At 36.2% G+C, this 14,905-nt stretch overlaps 1 protein-coding gene across 1 annotated transcript in view; it reads left to right on the plus strand.

Moving 5' to 3' along the window:
- Window positions 1–14,905, plus strand: part of PPP4R4 (protein phosphatase 4 regulatory subunit 4) — a 122,552-nt gene that overhangs the window by 77,107 nt on the left and 30,540 nt on the right. The window contains exons 8-14 of the mRNA XM_007447313.1: window positions 1,996–2,117; window positions 4,676–4,798; window positions 6,344–6,513; window positions 6,834–6,953; window positions 9,281–9,358; window positions 10,199–10,282; window positions 11,119–11,301. Coding sequence (XP_007447375.1) covers window positions 1,996–2,117; window positions 4,676–4,798; window positions 6,344–6,513; window positions 6,834–6,953; window positions 9,281–9,358; window positions 10,199–10,282; window positions 11,119–11,301 — 880 coding nt within the window. The remainder of the gene's footprint in view (window positions 1–1,995; window positions 2,118–4,675; window positions 4,799–6,343; window positions 6,514–6,833; window positions 6,954–9,280; window positions 9,359–10,198; window positions 10,283–11,118; window positions 11,302–14,905) is intronic.

Raw genomic sequence — 14,905 nt, forward strand, 5'->3', positions numbered from 1 at the left:
GCCTCTAACTGTTGTGGCCTCTCCCGTTGCGGACACAGGCTCCGGACGCGCAGGCCCAGCGGCCATGACTCACAGGCCCAGCCGCTCCGCGGCATGTGGGATCTTCCTGGACTGGGGCACGAACCCGTGTCCCCTGCGTCGGCAGGCGGACTCTCAACCACTGCGCCACCAGGGAAGCCCTATACAGAACTCTTACAAACAATCCAGTTAACAAATGATTAGTATGTTTGAACAGATATGTCATAAAGGAAGATATAACACATGACCAAAAAGCACATGAAAATGTATTCAACATCATTAGTCATAAATGGAATGCAAATTAAAACCACAGTGAGATACTACTACACACTAACTAGAATGTGTAGTGTAAAAAGCCTGTCAGAATCAAATATTGATGAGGATTTGGAACAGCTGGAGCTCTAATACACTGCTAGTGGAAGTGTAAAATGGTGGAACCCACTTTGGAAAACTGATTGGCATTTACTTAACAGTTAAACGTATATCTTCCATATGACCCAGCTATTCTACTATAAAGTATTTACCCAAGAGAAGTGAAAATATATGTCAACAACAAGAATTGTTTTATATACACAAGTTTATAGCAGCTTTATTTGTTTTACCTAAAACCGGAACAATCCAAATGTCTATCCACAGGTGAATGGAAAAATAAAATGTGGCATGTCCGTACAATGGAATACTATTCAGCAATAAAAAGGAATGAAGTACTGATACATGTGATATTATATCATGGATGAATCTCAAAATCAGTGTGTTAAGAGAAATAAATCAGACACAAAAGGATATATACAGTATGTCAAATACAAACTAATATACAGTCACAAAAAGCAGACCCATGAGTGCCTTTGTCAGACGCAGATTGTAAAATTCAGATATAATGGGATTGATGGTTGGTTCTTGTCCTCTGCCCGTATTTTTGTCTTTTGTCAGATTGGAAGTCTGTTGATGAAGGGGGAGCGTGTAGGGGAGGGCCAAGGCAGAACTCTAGAGGCAACTTGCCTTGTGAAAAGAGAGCTGGAGATGAGTAGGTCCCCAGTGTTTCTTCAGACCCAGTCTCCTTAGAACAGGTCAGTGGAGAAGGCACAAAGGAGAGGGTTCCTTGAATTGATTTTGCTCTCCTGGCTGACCAGAGAACTCAGAATCATCATCAGTATTTAAGCTGAAGCAGACAGCTACCATCAGATGACTCCAAATCATAGCCAGCAGCGGGGTAGATTTGTATCACACAGCCAGACCCCAGAATTCCTGGATGGCTCTCTGGGCAAGCTTGCTTGTTTTGTTCATCTTGTTATTCCTGACCCTGTATTTTACCCCCTTTTGACATCATGAAAGGGTTAGGTTTTAGTTACTAGCATCTAGACTGATAAAACTGGACTTGTACAGATATTAGGATCTTTAGATCCTTAGACTTCTATTCCATATGCGTCTGGCTGGGGCAGAATTCACATGTGAGGGAAGAGAAAGATATTCTTTAGGCAATATGTGATCTACACCCACTTCCTGAAAAAAATTACCTATCATCCAGTTTGCTAAGAGGAACTAATGAAAAAGGGAAAATATTTGTATCATACATGTAAGTCCCCCATAATGTGCCTTATTTCCCCTCAACTTTTATCATATGGCAAATGGGCAAAGAAAATGAACATATACTTTATAAAGAAGAAGTACAAGTGGCTAATAAACATTTTTTCAATCTTATTGTTCAACCATGTTAGTTGTCAGAACAATACATTCACTTAGTGAGTATATTGAGCAACTACCATAAGTTGCATAAGTAAATATGCAATTGCTATCGATGTTTCTTGTATTCATACTATCATGCTTTCCCAGCCAGACTGCAAGCTTCCAGACAGCAGGAGCCATATCTTTATGATTTTTCCTATTTTCTGTAACACTTAGCTCAGTGACTTGTTCTTAGTAAGTTCTTGATAAAAATGTATTGGTTTGATTTATTTTCTTCTATTGCTTATTGTGCAGGACAGAACTTACAAAAAGTGTGGTGCTCCCTGAATTAATAGAACTTTCTAGGGATGAAGGCAGCAGTGTGCGGCTTGCAGCTTTTGAAACTTTGGTTAATCTGCTCGACATATTTGATACAGGTAAATCTTCACGTGGACACATCTTTGCTTCTGAAAGCATGTTTTTCCATGTTTTATACCACTAGTAAGGAGTAAAGGTAGCTGCAGGATGGAGTTTCTTATGTTAACTTTCATGATAAATGTTAGACTTCCCTCCTTCTCTCTCTGTTATGATTCTTTCTCTTTTGGTGCCTTCTCTGCTGCCACTTTTCCCCTCCTGGCACCTGGTGGTGTTGAATATTTCCTACCCTTCTCTTTCCTTTCGTCAACATTTAACTGACTAGTATGTAGGGCTAAGAATTTGGGTTGGTAATTCGTTTTTAACTTGCTCAACTAATTGACCCTAGGACAGATCTTGACTAAAGCAATATCTAAATTAGCTTCCGCTACTTAATATTTTAATGCTGGAAATCTCATGGCCACAAGAGGAAAAATCTGGGATGGGATATTTGGGTGGGAATGGGTAAGGAGGTGTTTCTTAGTGTTGTGCAAATCAAATCACAAAGACAATTAAATTAGTTGCTCTACTGAGTGTGTGACTAGATTCTTAACCAATGTTAGACATTAGTTCAGTGCAAATTAACTATTGTGTTAGGGTGAAATTTGGAAGGGCAAATGTCAAGTACTCAGGTGCAAAACACTATTGTGTAATTGTAGGATTCCTTTGTTTTTGTTTTTAAATTTATTTTACTTTTGGCTGCATTGGGTCTTCATTGCTGTGTGTGGGCTTTCTCTAGTTGCAGAGAGCAGGGGGGCTACTCTTTGTTGTGGTGCGCAGGCTTCTCATTACGGTGGCTTCTCTTGTGGAGCGCAGGCTCGGTAGTTGTGGCTCACGGGCTCTAGAGCACAGGCTCAGTAGTGTGGGGCATGGGCTTAGTTGCTCCGCAGCATGTGGGATCTTCCCGGACCAGGGCTCGAACCCGTGTCCCCTGCATTGGCAGGCGGATTCTTAACCGCTGTGCCACTAGGGAAGCCCCTGTAGGATTACTTTGGATTAATAATATTTTAACTGAACTAGGAGACCCTCTTAAAGATTATTGCAATGTGGACAATTATGATGTATGGATGTTACAGAATAATAATTTAGGCCATTGGATGAACCAGAGGAGTAGAAACAGCAGTATCTGATAAGTGAACAAATGAATCTCTTTGTCCTAATAATGGGGCACCCTTAGGCATCCAAAGTAGAAACATGGGCATCATCTCTGATCTGGGGCTTTTCCTGCCCCTCACTCGGTTATCACAGATCTGTCCTAACCTGTGTTCATGGCTTTATTTCTTCCCGTTCTTTCCCACTCCTCTGGGATCTGGTGCTCTAGCCGCATTTGCCGTTATCTTGGCATACCAAATTCTTTCAACCTCTAACCTTTTCATGTTCTCTTTTTTTACCCTTCCCTCTATTTTTCTCCTAGCCAGCTGCTTCTTTTCAGTGCCCAGTTCAAAACAGTGTCTTCTCTGACATCTTCTAAATCCCTTTATACCAGGGGTTGGCAAACTATGGCCTCTAGGCCAAATCCTGCTGCCACCAGTTTTTGTAAATAGAGCTTTTTGGAACACAGCCATTCCCATTTGTTTATGTGTTGTCTGTAGCTGTTTTGTGCCAAAGTGACAGAGTTGAATACTTGGGACAGATAAACTACAAAGCCTAGAATATTTGCAAAAATAGTTTGCAGACTCCTGCCTTATACTAACTATTAAAATAGTGATCACATTGTCTTACGGTAATTTTTGTGTTTGACTTCTTTGCTGTTCTGAGTTTCTCAAGTTAAGAGAACTTTTTATTCATCTTTCTACTTCTGTTAATGCTTGTTGTCTGAGAAATTCAATAAATGTTGAATGAATGTTATTTAGTAAAAACAGTAGATATGGTACTGAAATGTGATGATAACAATAACAGTAATAATAGTAATACCAATAAAACTGTTACAGGGTTTTGCTTTGTATTGTCAGACCCTTAATAAAGTAGTGATTTATTTCTGAAAGTTTAAGAGAACTGTGGGAAATTCAGGGAGCGTTTGGAATCAAAACTTAAGTATTGTTAATATCAGAAACTTATGACCTAAGCAGGCATACTCAAAGAATGAATTCACTTTTTAAAAAAGAGTTGTATAATAGGAAGTAAAAGCAAAGGAATTCATTATACAGAATGTAATATAAGCTAACTTACTTTCGATCAAAAATGAAATGACAAAATGCAGCATGGTGTGAGATGTATGCAGAAGAGAATTCCTGCTACTCATCTATTTATACTAGTAGTATTAGCATTCTTATAGTTATTCAGACTCAAAACCTCAATCATCTTAGCTTTTTAATATGTAGTCACTCTATAGTTTATTCCCTGTGGCCTGTGGTGTCAAGTCCAAACCCCTTAGCCTGGCATAAAAGTTTTTGATGTTTCCCACTTATCTCTCACCTATTCTTTATGTCACCCCTCCACCATCATTGTTTTCAGATATTTTCTGTTACTCTGAGACTAACATAGTCTCATTTTTCTTTCTGGAATTTGTGTATATGCATTAATTTCCACATGTGCAGTGTGGGCAACTGGATCTAAACTATGTTTTATTCTTGTTTTTCAGATGACAGAAGTCAAACTATACTTCCCTTAGTGAAATCGTTTTGTGAAAAATCTTTCAAAGCAGATGAATCAATTCTTATTTCCTTATCTTTCCATTTAGGAAAACTATGCCATGGACTGTATGGTATGATATGTCCTAAAAATGTCAAGATTATAGATAAATTTTCCCTTTTCTTTTACCTTAGCCACTAAACTTTAGCTCTTCAGTTGTAAAGCCTACCCTTTAAGTGTGTAAAATCTTAAGAGATCTTAGAATTTTGATAGCATAATTTAGAACACAGTTAGAAATGACTTTTTCACTAGTAGAACCTATATGAAAGAACAATCGCAGGGGCTTCCCTGGTGACATAGTGGTTAAGAATCTGCCTACTAACGCAGGCGACACGGGTGCGAGCCCTGGTCCGGGAAGATCCCACATGCCACAGAGCAACTAAGCCCATTCGCCACAACTACTGAATCTGTGCTCTAGAGCCCGCGAGCCACAACTGCTGAGCCCGTGTGCCACAAATACTGAAGCCTGCACACCTAGAATCCCTGCTCCGCAACAAGAGAAGACACTGCAATGAGAAGACTGTGCACCACAGTGAAGAGTAGCCCCTGCTCACTACAGCTAGAGAAAGCCCGCACACAGCAATGAAGACCCAATGCAGCCAAAAATAAATAAAATAAACTTATTTAAAAAAAAAAAAAATGGCAGAGTGAAGTAGGCATAGCCTTTTAAATTTCTGAACATTTTATCTTTATGTATTAGTTGGTATGTGATAATAGAAGCTCAGGTATATTAACTATTGTGCATAGTAAGTATACTCTTATTACCTTTTTGTAGAATAATTAATATATCACATGAGAAGTTCAGCTTAGAATGCAGAATAATACCTGTAACTCTTGGCATTCTGAACCTACTACTCAGTTCTTAGCTTACTAAAATAATGTAAGCATTAATTAAATTATAACTATCTAGCATAGAAAAACATTTTTGTGCAGATTGTGGACTTTTAATAGACTGTTGAAAAAAATTATTGCAATATATGTTGAGTTACTAGCTTCCTAAGACAGTATATGAATGTGGAACCAGTCCATTCCATTGATCAAAATTATTTTTAGCTTACTTCACCGTCTTTCAGATTCCTTTTTTTTTTTTTTTTTTTTGTGGCTGCGCCTTACCGCTTCTGGGATCTTAGTTTCCCGACCAGGGATTGAACCTGGGCCCACGGCAGTGCAAGTGCCAAGTCTTAACCACTGGACCGCCAGGGAATTCTCTCAGATTCCATTTTTAAGCTCCTTCTCTGCAGACATATGTGCATGTCTTTTCTGTAGGCAACTTTAGAATATTTACCATAAGTAAATAGCAATAATGGCTGCCATATTATTATTGTAGTGATTCATTAGTGGTATATACAATGGTACATGCTGCAGAAATTAATGCAGGTGTAATTCCTGTGTTGCATAGTTTTATACTATCAAAATTAAAATGAAAATATTATTAAAATTAAAATAAGGTGAAGAACCATTAGATTTCTTTTTCTTTTTCTCATTGTTGCTTTTATTTATGATTTTCAACCATTTATTTAAATATTTGGCTCCAATTATTTTTATTGCTCTTTGCTTTTCCCTTTTTAATTATTGTTTTCAATTAAAATGTTGAGTAAAGGTTTTGCGTTTGTTTTAGGAATATTTACTCCAGATCAACACTTGAGATTTTTGGAGTTTTATAAGAAACTTTGTACATTGGGTTTGCAACAGGAAAATGGACACAATGAAAACCAGATTCCACCCCAAATCTTAGAGCAGGAGAAGAAATATATCTCAGTACGGAAGAACTGTGCTTATAACTTTCCGGTAATAAATTATACATTTGTATTGGCTAAACGATTTAATTTTAACTTAAAAACGTGAATAGATTGCATTTGAAAATAATGCCATATTTGACACTTGCTGCTTCACATTATGTCTGGTGTGTATTGGTTAATTTATATTTATCTCTGTGTAAGTATATATGTTAGAATTATATGCATGTATTTGGATCTTCCAAATATGGTTTATAACTAAATTATGATTCAGAGGACATGATTCAGTTTAAGTGACATGATTATAATAAGAGGTGTTGATGCATGTTTTTCTCTCCTTCCCACTCATCTTCTCCCTCCCACCTCCACCAGGCCATGATTGTTTTTGTTGATCCTAAAAATTTCCACATGGATCTCTATTCTACATTCTTCTGCCTTTGTCATGACCCTGAAGTACCAGTCAGATACACTATTGCTATTTGCTTTTATGAAGTAAGTCTGAAAAAGTGATACCACTTTACATTTGTTGTTAATTCTACCGACATGTAGTATATGATTTTTTGATATTTTGTACACATCTGTTTACAGATTTATTAGAAGATACAGGCTCCATATCGCTCTCATATTCTAGTCCTAAATATTGAAAAATTCCCGTAATTCTGTTTAGAATGTTACACAGAATTCATTTACATAAATACGTCATATTCGTTTAACAGGTATTAATCCATTCGTTCAGTATATCTCTAGTAAATCCTTACTTTAAGCCAGACGTTGTGGTATGAATGTGGCTGTTACAGATCTGGAAGTAAAATCAGTTTTTATATGCTTTATAATGTTTATATTTAGCTTTACACCTAAACTTAAGAACTTGAGTACAAATGCAAAATTGAGAGATAGATTATTTAAATTTATGGTTTTTACTGCAAATGGATCATGTTTCGTGAACACAGCTTTTAGATTCAGCTGTTACAACAACTCTCCATATTGTAAGAGCAAAAGTGAATTTAAACTTTATGATGAATATAATTAACTTCTTAACCCTTGAGATTGAAATTTAGGGCATGTTTCTCGAGTGATTGCAGTAAGTACATGTTGCTATAATTGCAGTAAACATGTATAACCTATAACTTGTCGACTTTAGGACTGTCACATAAAAATATCTGTGTGGGTTAATAAAATATTTCCTTCTTTTATGAGAGGTTTAATAAATATTCTTATTCTCAGTGAGAATATTTCATTCCCTTCCTTGCACTGTGTTCAGAGCATTGTCAGATTAGCTGAAAGTGTGCAGGATATCCATAGCAGCATTAGAAATGTTACTTAAGACTCTTGGCTATTGAATGATAGGCTTTGCTTCTTTTGAATAACTTTTTTTTTTCTGGTGTGAATGAAATGAATGTTCATTGTGCAAAGTCCAGAAAATATTCCCTTTAAATGGTATAATTAATTAAAATAATTCAGTGTTGAACAATTAAGTCATCTTTGTAAATATGCATATAGGAATATGCTTTTGGAGGAGGAGATAGGGCAGAGGGCACTGGCTGGCTGAGTGAACTACTTGTCTCTAATATGTATTAAGTGGGTATTTAGGCATGGTTACCATGCACGCTTGTATTTGTCTAGATTGGTGGTCTCCAGAGATGATTGCATGAGATTAGAGTCTGAGAAAGCAATATTTATGCAATACGAGAGTTTCTATTTATGTTTATTTTTATCTCATACCTTTAATATTTCATTTTATTTATGTCCACTATAAGTGGACATAATGTGTTACCACCATAGGGAAAAAAATTGAAATATGTACACAAAAATATTTCACCAGTAGAAGTGAGTTTGGAAATCATTGATTCAGCTATTTGCTGGGTGGCTAATTTCTGTATTCTTACAGTCATACCATGTAGGTAGGTTAAGATGATACTTGACTCCATAAATGAATGGTTAGTCTAGGTTTGTCCTTTTAAATAATGAAATTCCACTGGTGGATTTAAATTTCCTTAACAGTGTTATTGTTGGATTCTGATAATTAGTATGTTCTGAGTTTATTCTTGTTTTTCAGAAAAATAATATTTTGAAAATACTTTCAAAAAGTCAAAAACAACCCTGTAGAGCACAGACTTTTAAAACACCTTCTTTGTCTAGGAACCCCTTTTTCAAGTAAAACCTTACTCAGAATCCCAGTATGTGGGGAAAAAAACACCAAAAACTTAAAGGTGAAGTAGAAACTGGTGAATCTACCATTGCAGATTTTTACTGTTGCTTGTCTAGAGGAGAAAAACAAAAAACAGTTCACAGAGGAGTTGGTTTAGTCTAGATTTTCCCAACTCCCAACTCCTCTCTTGCTGATTGAAGTCTTTGATGGGAAAAGTCTTCCAAGTTTTGCTTGCTTAGGAGTTTTCTCTATCCCTATGTGGCTACTGGCTTTCAGTAGAATTTGCCCCCTCTGGGAGCTCTGAACCAAGATGAACGCTCCCATGGCTGGGCTCCCTTGAAAGACCCTGTTGGCTGCTCTAAGACTTTAAAATATGAACTACAGGCATCCGTGAGCTTATTAGTGCTTGTGAGAGAGAAGTTATGACTGATAAATCCATTCTTCTACCCTCCCGACCCTCATATGTTCACACACTCCAGCGTGTTAGGAAGCAGACTGAAAAGCTTACGTATGCAAGTCATTTTTCTAGAAATCTAATTTTACAGTTGTGTTGTAAACAAGTCTCATTTTAGAAGAAAATCTAACAGGGATTACTGTTTTTAAAATTGTTTTTATAACCTTTATATGTCTAGTAGTCTCAAATCTGAGAGACTTTATTGCTCCATTCTAGGTTTCTAAACTTCTGAATTCTGGAGTGTATTTAATACATAAAGAACTAATAACATTATTACAAGATGAATCATTGGAGGTAATATATTCTTACTCTTTGCTTTTTACTTCTGTTATATTAAGTTTGAATATATCAATGCCTTTTTTCTTTTATTTTCCTGCTTCTTGGGAATTGCATGAATTCTAATAGCTGACTAGCCCCAGAAGCTTCAAGTCGATATGCCACTGTATCATAGACTAGAAATTGGGAATATCTTTTAAAAATAGTAGGTTTTAAAATATACATGTATATTTGTTTGTTACGGAAAATTTTGGAAAGGCCAAAAAGTAGACAGACAAAAGAATACTTTTAGTTCTGATCACTGTTTCTATTGTCTTATATTTTTTCATTTTCCATTTTTTTCTATATAAAGTTTTTAAAATTTTACACAATTATGATCATATGTTATATCACATTTTATATCTTTTTATTTCTCTTAGCATTGTTTGGGGAGTATACTTGTGGAGGCTTTGGAATACTTTATTTTGATGCTTTATCTACTATATCCTATTTACCCAAATGACTGCTAGCTTGCCAAATCTCAACTCCTCAGCATTAGACATCACTGACGGTGTCGTCTGACTTAAACTGCTTTTCAAAAGTTGGGAGGCAGTTTTGAGCATGTTGTCAGGCTGTCTCAGATCTAGACGATTTGAATATTATCAAGAGGCAGACATACTAATCTCTTTTCAAAGGTAGTTTGGTCAAGGTAGCTAATTTTGTTTCTAAGACTTTGAAGCAAGAAGAGCAAGAAAATAGAAACCCCCAAAATGCTGTTTGGTAACTCATACTATTTCTGTGTAGAAATTGGCATGTTAATTAATCTAAGATTAGAAAAACAGCCATCACAAGAAGAGTGATCAATATCTCTGTTAAAAGGTACTAGATGCTCTCATAGATCATCTTCCAGAAATCCTGGAACTTATGTCTACTGGTGGAGAAAGCAGTGTTCAAGAAAATAAGGTAAATCCCATGTATCAAAAAAGTTTCTGGACATTATATGGCCTACCTTACTCTGCAGAGTTGTGAGGAATCAACAGAAGAGTGTATGAAAAACATTTAAAAGAGTGCTTGCCACATAGTAGGTGCTCAGTAAATGTCTGCTAGAGTTTGAACAGCTTGAATTTCCTCTACCATTCCCTTTTTTTTTTAAACATCTTTATTGGAGTATAATTGCTTTACAATAGTGTGTTAGTTTCTGCTGTTTAACAAAGTGAATCAGCTATACATATACATGTATCCCCATATCCCCTCCCTCTTGCGTCTCCCTCCCACCCTCCCTATCCCACCCCTGTAGGTGGTCACAAAGCACGGAGCTGATCTCCCCGTGAGATGCAGCTCTTCCTACTAGCTATCTATTTTACATTTGTCCTCTACCATTCTTACATTACCACAATCGTTATTTATTGTCCTTGGAGTTTACATTCATATTTTCAGTTCTTATTAGCATTTATTATTACTGCAAAGAATAGCAACTATTGAGGACAGAAGGGTAGGAATTTAGAAGGTCAAAGTTTGCTGACAGTGAAATAGAATACATTTTACTTTAGAAGGGTTGTGAATCCCAGTCTCTTTCAAAATTTTGTTTCCAGTAATCATACATTTTATTTATAGATTTTTTTAAAGTATTTGATTTTACTAAATATTTACCTCCCTGTGACAACTAAGATGCCTCCTAATTTCCGAAAAGATTAACAGTTCCCCCTCCCCAGTGTATTGTAAGACTGAATAATTTGGCTGAGTGCTGAAACTGATTTCTTTAATTATCTTTGATTCTCTTGATGTGTTTTCTCCTTTAGTTATCATCTCTCCCTGACTTGATTCCAGCTCTCACAGCTGCTGAGCAGCGAGCTGCAGCCTCTTTAAAGTGGAGAACTCACGAGAAGCTGCTCCAGAAATACGCCTGTCTGCCGCACATCATATCAAGTGATCAGATTTATTATCGTTTCTTGCAAAGAATGTTCACAATCGTGATGACAAATGTGAGCCCAATACCTGTTATCTGATTTTCTCTTGAACTTGCTCCTGTTTTGGAATTAACCAAATTATCCACATTCTTGAAATAGAATGACAAACTCAGTTCATGCCCTTCTGCCTGGAGGGGTGTTACCTTTGCTTCCCCACCGGTTCTCCTTTTCATCAGCTTCTGCCTAGCTGGAGAGAGGGATGCACAGGGAGAGTGTAAACACATGCACTGCAAGCTTGATACCATTCTTCTCAAGGGAGAGGTTGGCAGGAGTCAGTGATCTCAACCGCAAAGTGCCTTTTGCTCTCATGTACACCGTTCATGTCTCATGACCTCAGCTGTGCCTTGTTACCTTAAGGGTATCCCTTAAGCCCCTTAATACTAGTTTGGTTTCTTTTTCTTTTATAGTACCTGAACAGTGACTTGTTACAAATAAAATGTGTACAAAAAACATGGATGCCTTACTATGGATAACCTCAAAATTAGAGTCAAAGTAGGGGGGAAAAAAAAAGACTTGTACTCAAATTTCCCCATAGAGTAAGTTGTCTACCTTTTTCCTTAAAATTTCCAGAGAGGATTGTTTAACCCTCAGTTCACTATACATTGAATATGACATCCTACTACCATTTTTTGAAGTATAAAAAAGTTCTACATAATGTATATGTTTTAGAAACTATTAAAAAAGTACTTTGAATTCTTATTGTTCTCAAAAAAAGTGAGATAACGAAATCTAGTAGCCATCTCAAAAACCCAAAATCAGGTTTAGCTTCAAAGAGGGAAAACAATGACATTATTGGTGTCATTTACAACTTAACTAAAAAAGAAAGAAAAAAGGCAAATATCTTATGACCTAACACCTCTACATGAAGTTTGTTTCATGTATCAAAGCAAAGTCTAGGGGTTGAAGGTTATTTTATAGATGTAATAATCTTAAAAAAAATTGATATTGACAAAAATAACTTCCTTCTCAGAGGATAATGCATGAATGCACCACATAGAAAATTTCACATGAAATCAAGCAGAATTTATTAATTACTGTATTCAGCAGTTAGTTATTTGAGTCTCTGCTGTGTCAGGCACTGTTCTAAGAGCTGGGGATATAGGAGTGAATAAGACAGACAGAATCCTTCTCTAAAGGACCTTGCATTCTTACATGGTGGTCATGTGGGAAGTGATAAATAGTAAAATAAAATAAATATATTAACAGGTGGTCTTGATCTTGTCTCAACCTGATTACTTAGTAGGTGTCTTTGTGTTTAGAAAGCTAAGAATACATAATTATTCCATATTTGTACTTTCCCTTATCAGGAAAGAGAAATGATTTATAACATAGTGTGAACAAAATACTTTCAAGCCTGAGGGATCTGCTTTATGTTTTCTTTTACAAGGAGGTAATTCCACACTTAAAAGGAAATATGTGATTCACTATAACATTTTCCATGATCAAAAAAGACACTTATATTCTGTTTCAATATTCCCTGGAGAAAAGATTATATTTTTAGTTCTGTATCTAATGGTCATAATATTCATTCATTTAACAAAGTTTATTGAGCACTTACTACATGCTGAGTACTATTCTGGATGCTAGGAACACAGTAGTGAATGAAAAGACAAAGGACCTGTTCTCATAGAACTTTAAATTCTATTAGAGACAGAAAACAAACACATATAATACATACATCGTACACCAGGGATGAAAAGTACAAGGAGGAACTCAAAACCAGGGTAGAGGGGAAGAAAGTGATGGAGGGTCGTAGGATGGTATTGTGAATATAGTGGTCAGGAAAAAGCCGTCTCTGATCAGATATGCTTTGTGCAGAGGCTTGGACCAAGTAAGGGAGTGACCATGTGGAGGTCTGAAGGACAGGTGGTCCCCACAAAGGGAAGAGTGGATGCAAAGGTGTGATACGGGGTGTGCTTGGTTGTGTGAGGAGCAGCAAGGAAGCCCGTGTGGCGGTCGTTAGTGAGAGATGAGGCTGGAGAGGTCGCTGGGCCCACAACACACAGGTGCTTGAAGGCCATGATGTAGAGCGTAGATTGTATTCTGTGATACAGGGGAAGGCTTTGGAAGGTTTTGAGTAGAGGAATGACAGAAACTAACATTTTTTCCTGCTTTTGTTATGAAAAAAATTTAAAACGCAGAAAGGCAGAGAAAATACTATAATGAACCCTCACACACCCATCACCTAGGTTTAACAGTTGTTAACATTCTGACATATTTTCTATTTCATTGTGCTGAAAAATTTAAATTATAGATATCATTGTATTTTTATCTCTAAACATTTCAGTATTCATCCCTAAAAAAGGATACTGCCCTATATAATCATGATACAATTATTACATATGACAAAATGAACAGTTATCTTTAATATCATCTAAAGTTCATATTAAAATTTACCAATTATGCCCCAAATATGTGCGACAGTTGTTTTATTCCGTATAGGATCCAAGTAAGATCTATACATTGCCTTAGGTGGTTACATCTCTTAATTCTCTTTTAATCCAGAACAGATTCCCTCTTCGCCCTTCCCCACTTTTTCATGACATTGAATTGAGGAAGAGACTTAGTCAGTTGTTCTGTAGAATGTCTTCATGGATTAACTTGTTTATCTCTTCTCCATATTTCTTCTAAACTGGAGGTTTGATGAGGGCTTGCCGAGTCTTAGGTTAAACGTTTTTGGCAAGAATACTTCATAAATGCTGCTGTGTATTTTATGTTGCATTGTGTCTGGACGGCTGTCCCTCCGTAAGTGAGCTAGGAGTGGTTGTGCAGGTGGGGACAGCTCTGTTAGTCTACTGCAAAATTGTGTTTTCTCTCTTGTGATCTGTGTCACAATCTGAAGCTGACACTTCAACACTCGGAACACCCAGTTTTCCACCAAGCTTTTACCCATTAGTTTTAGCATCCAATGATGATCCTTGCCTGATCAGTTATTTCATTATAACTTGCAGAAAAATTATTTTTTAACTTCTGTCTTTTCTTCTACATTGTTGATGGCATTCTTCTCAGGAGAAATGCCTTTTTTTTACGTCTACTTGGGTAATTTATTTACCCTAAAATATGTTTCCTAATGTAAAGAGAGGGTAAATTCTTATTCTTTCCCTCTAATTATCAATTTTCGGAGTTAGGAAAACTCTGAAGTGGTGCAGTAGCCACTTCCAATGATGATGAATGAATTTAGTTTTTGGTTTTGTCTCTTTCTTTTAGACTCATCATTTTATATTAAATAGTGTTTTAATCAATTGCAGTCATTATTCGCATGCTTAAGTGGTCACAACTTTAAACTGGCTTTTACTTGTTTTGATATAATTACCTTTATCTTTGATTTCTGGCCCAAAAGACATTACCTTATACTGTGAGGTATAAAATATACGTATTTTAAACTATTTTTATTTCAAATGACTAGTGTTTATGCATTTGAAATTCTATTAGTATACACAAAATGAAAGAAAAGAGTAACATCCTTTTATTTAGTTCATTTATCTAAAATTCATTTTCCGTAATTCCACTGATATTTCTGTTTATATACATTTCTTAAATTTTCTGTTCTAACTCATAGTGAATATTCTTTTTTTATATTCGATTAAAAGCACCACATGAAATGGTACTCAATAGAATG

The sequence above is a fragment of the Lipotes vexillifer genome, unplaced genomic scaffold, assembly GCF_000442215.2.
Source record: "Lipotes vexillifer unplaced genomic scaffold, Lipotes_vexillifer_v1.1 scaffold1017, whole genome shotgun sequence".
Taxonomy (NCBI): domain Eukaryota; kingdom Metazoa; phylum Chordata; class Mammalia; order Artiodactyla; family Lipotidae; genus Lipotes; species Lipotes vexillifer.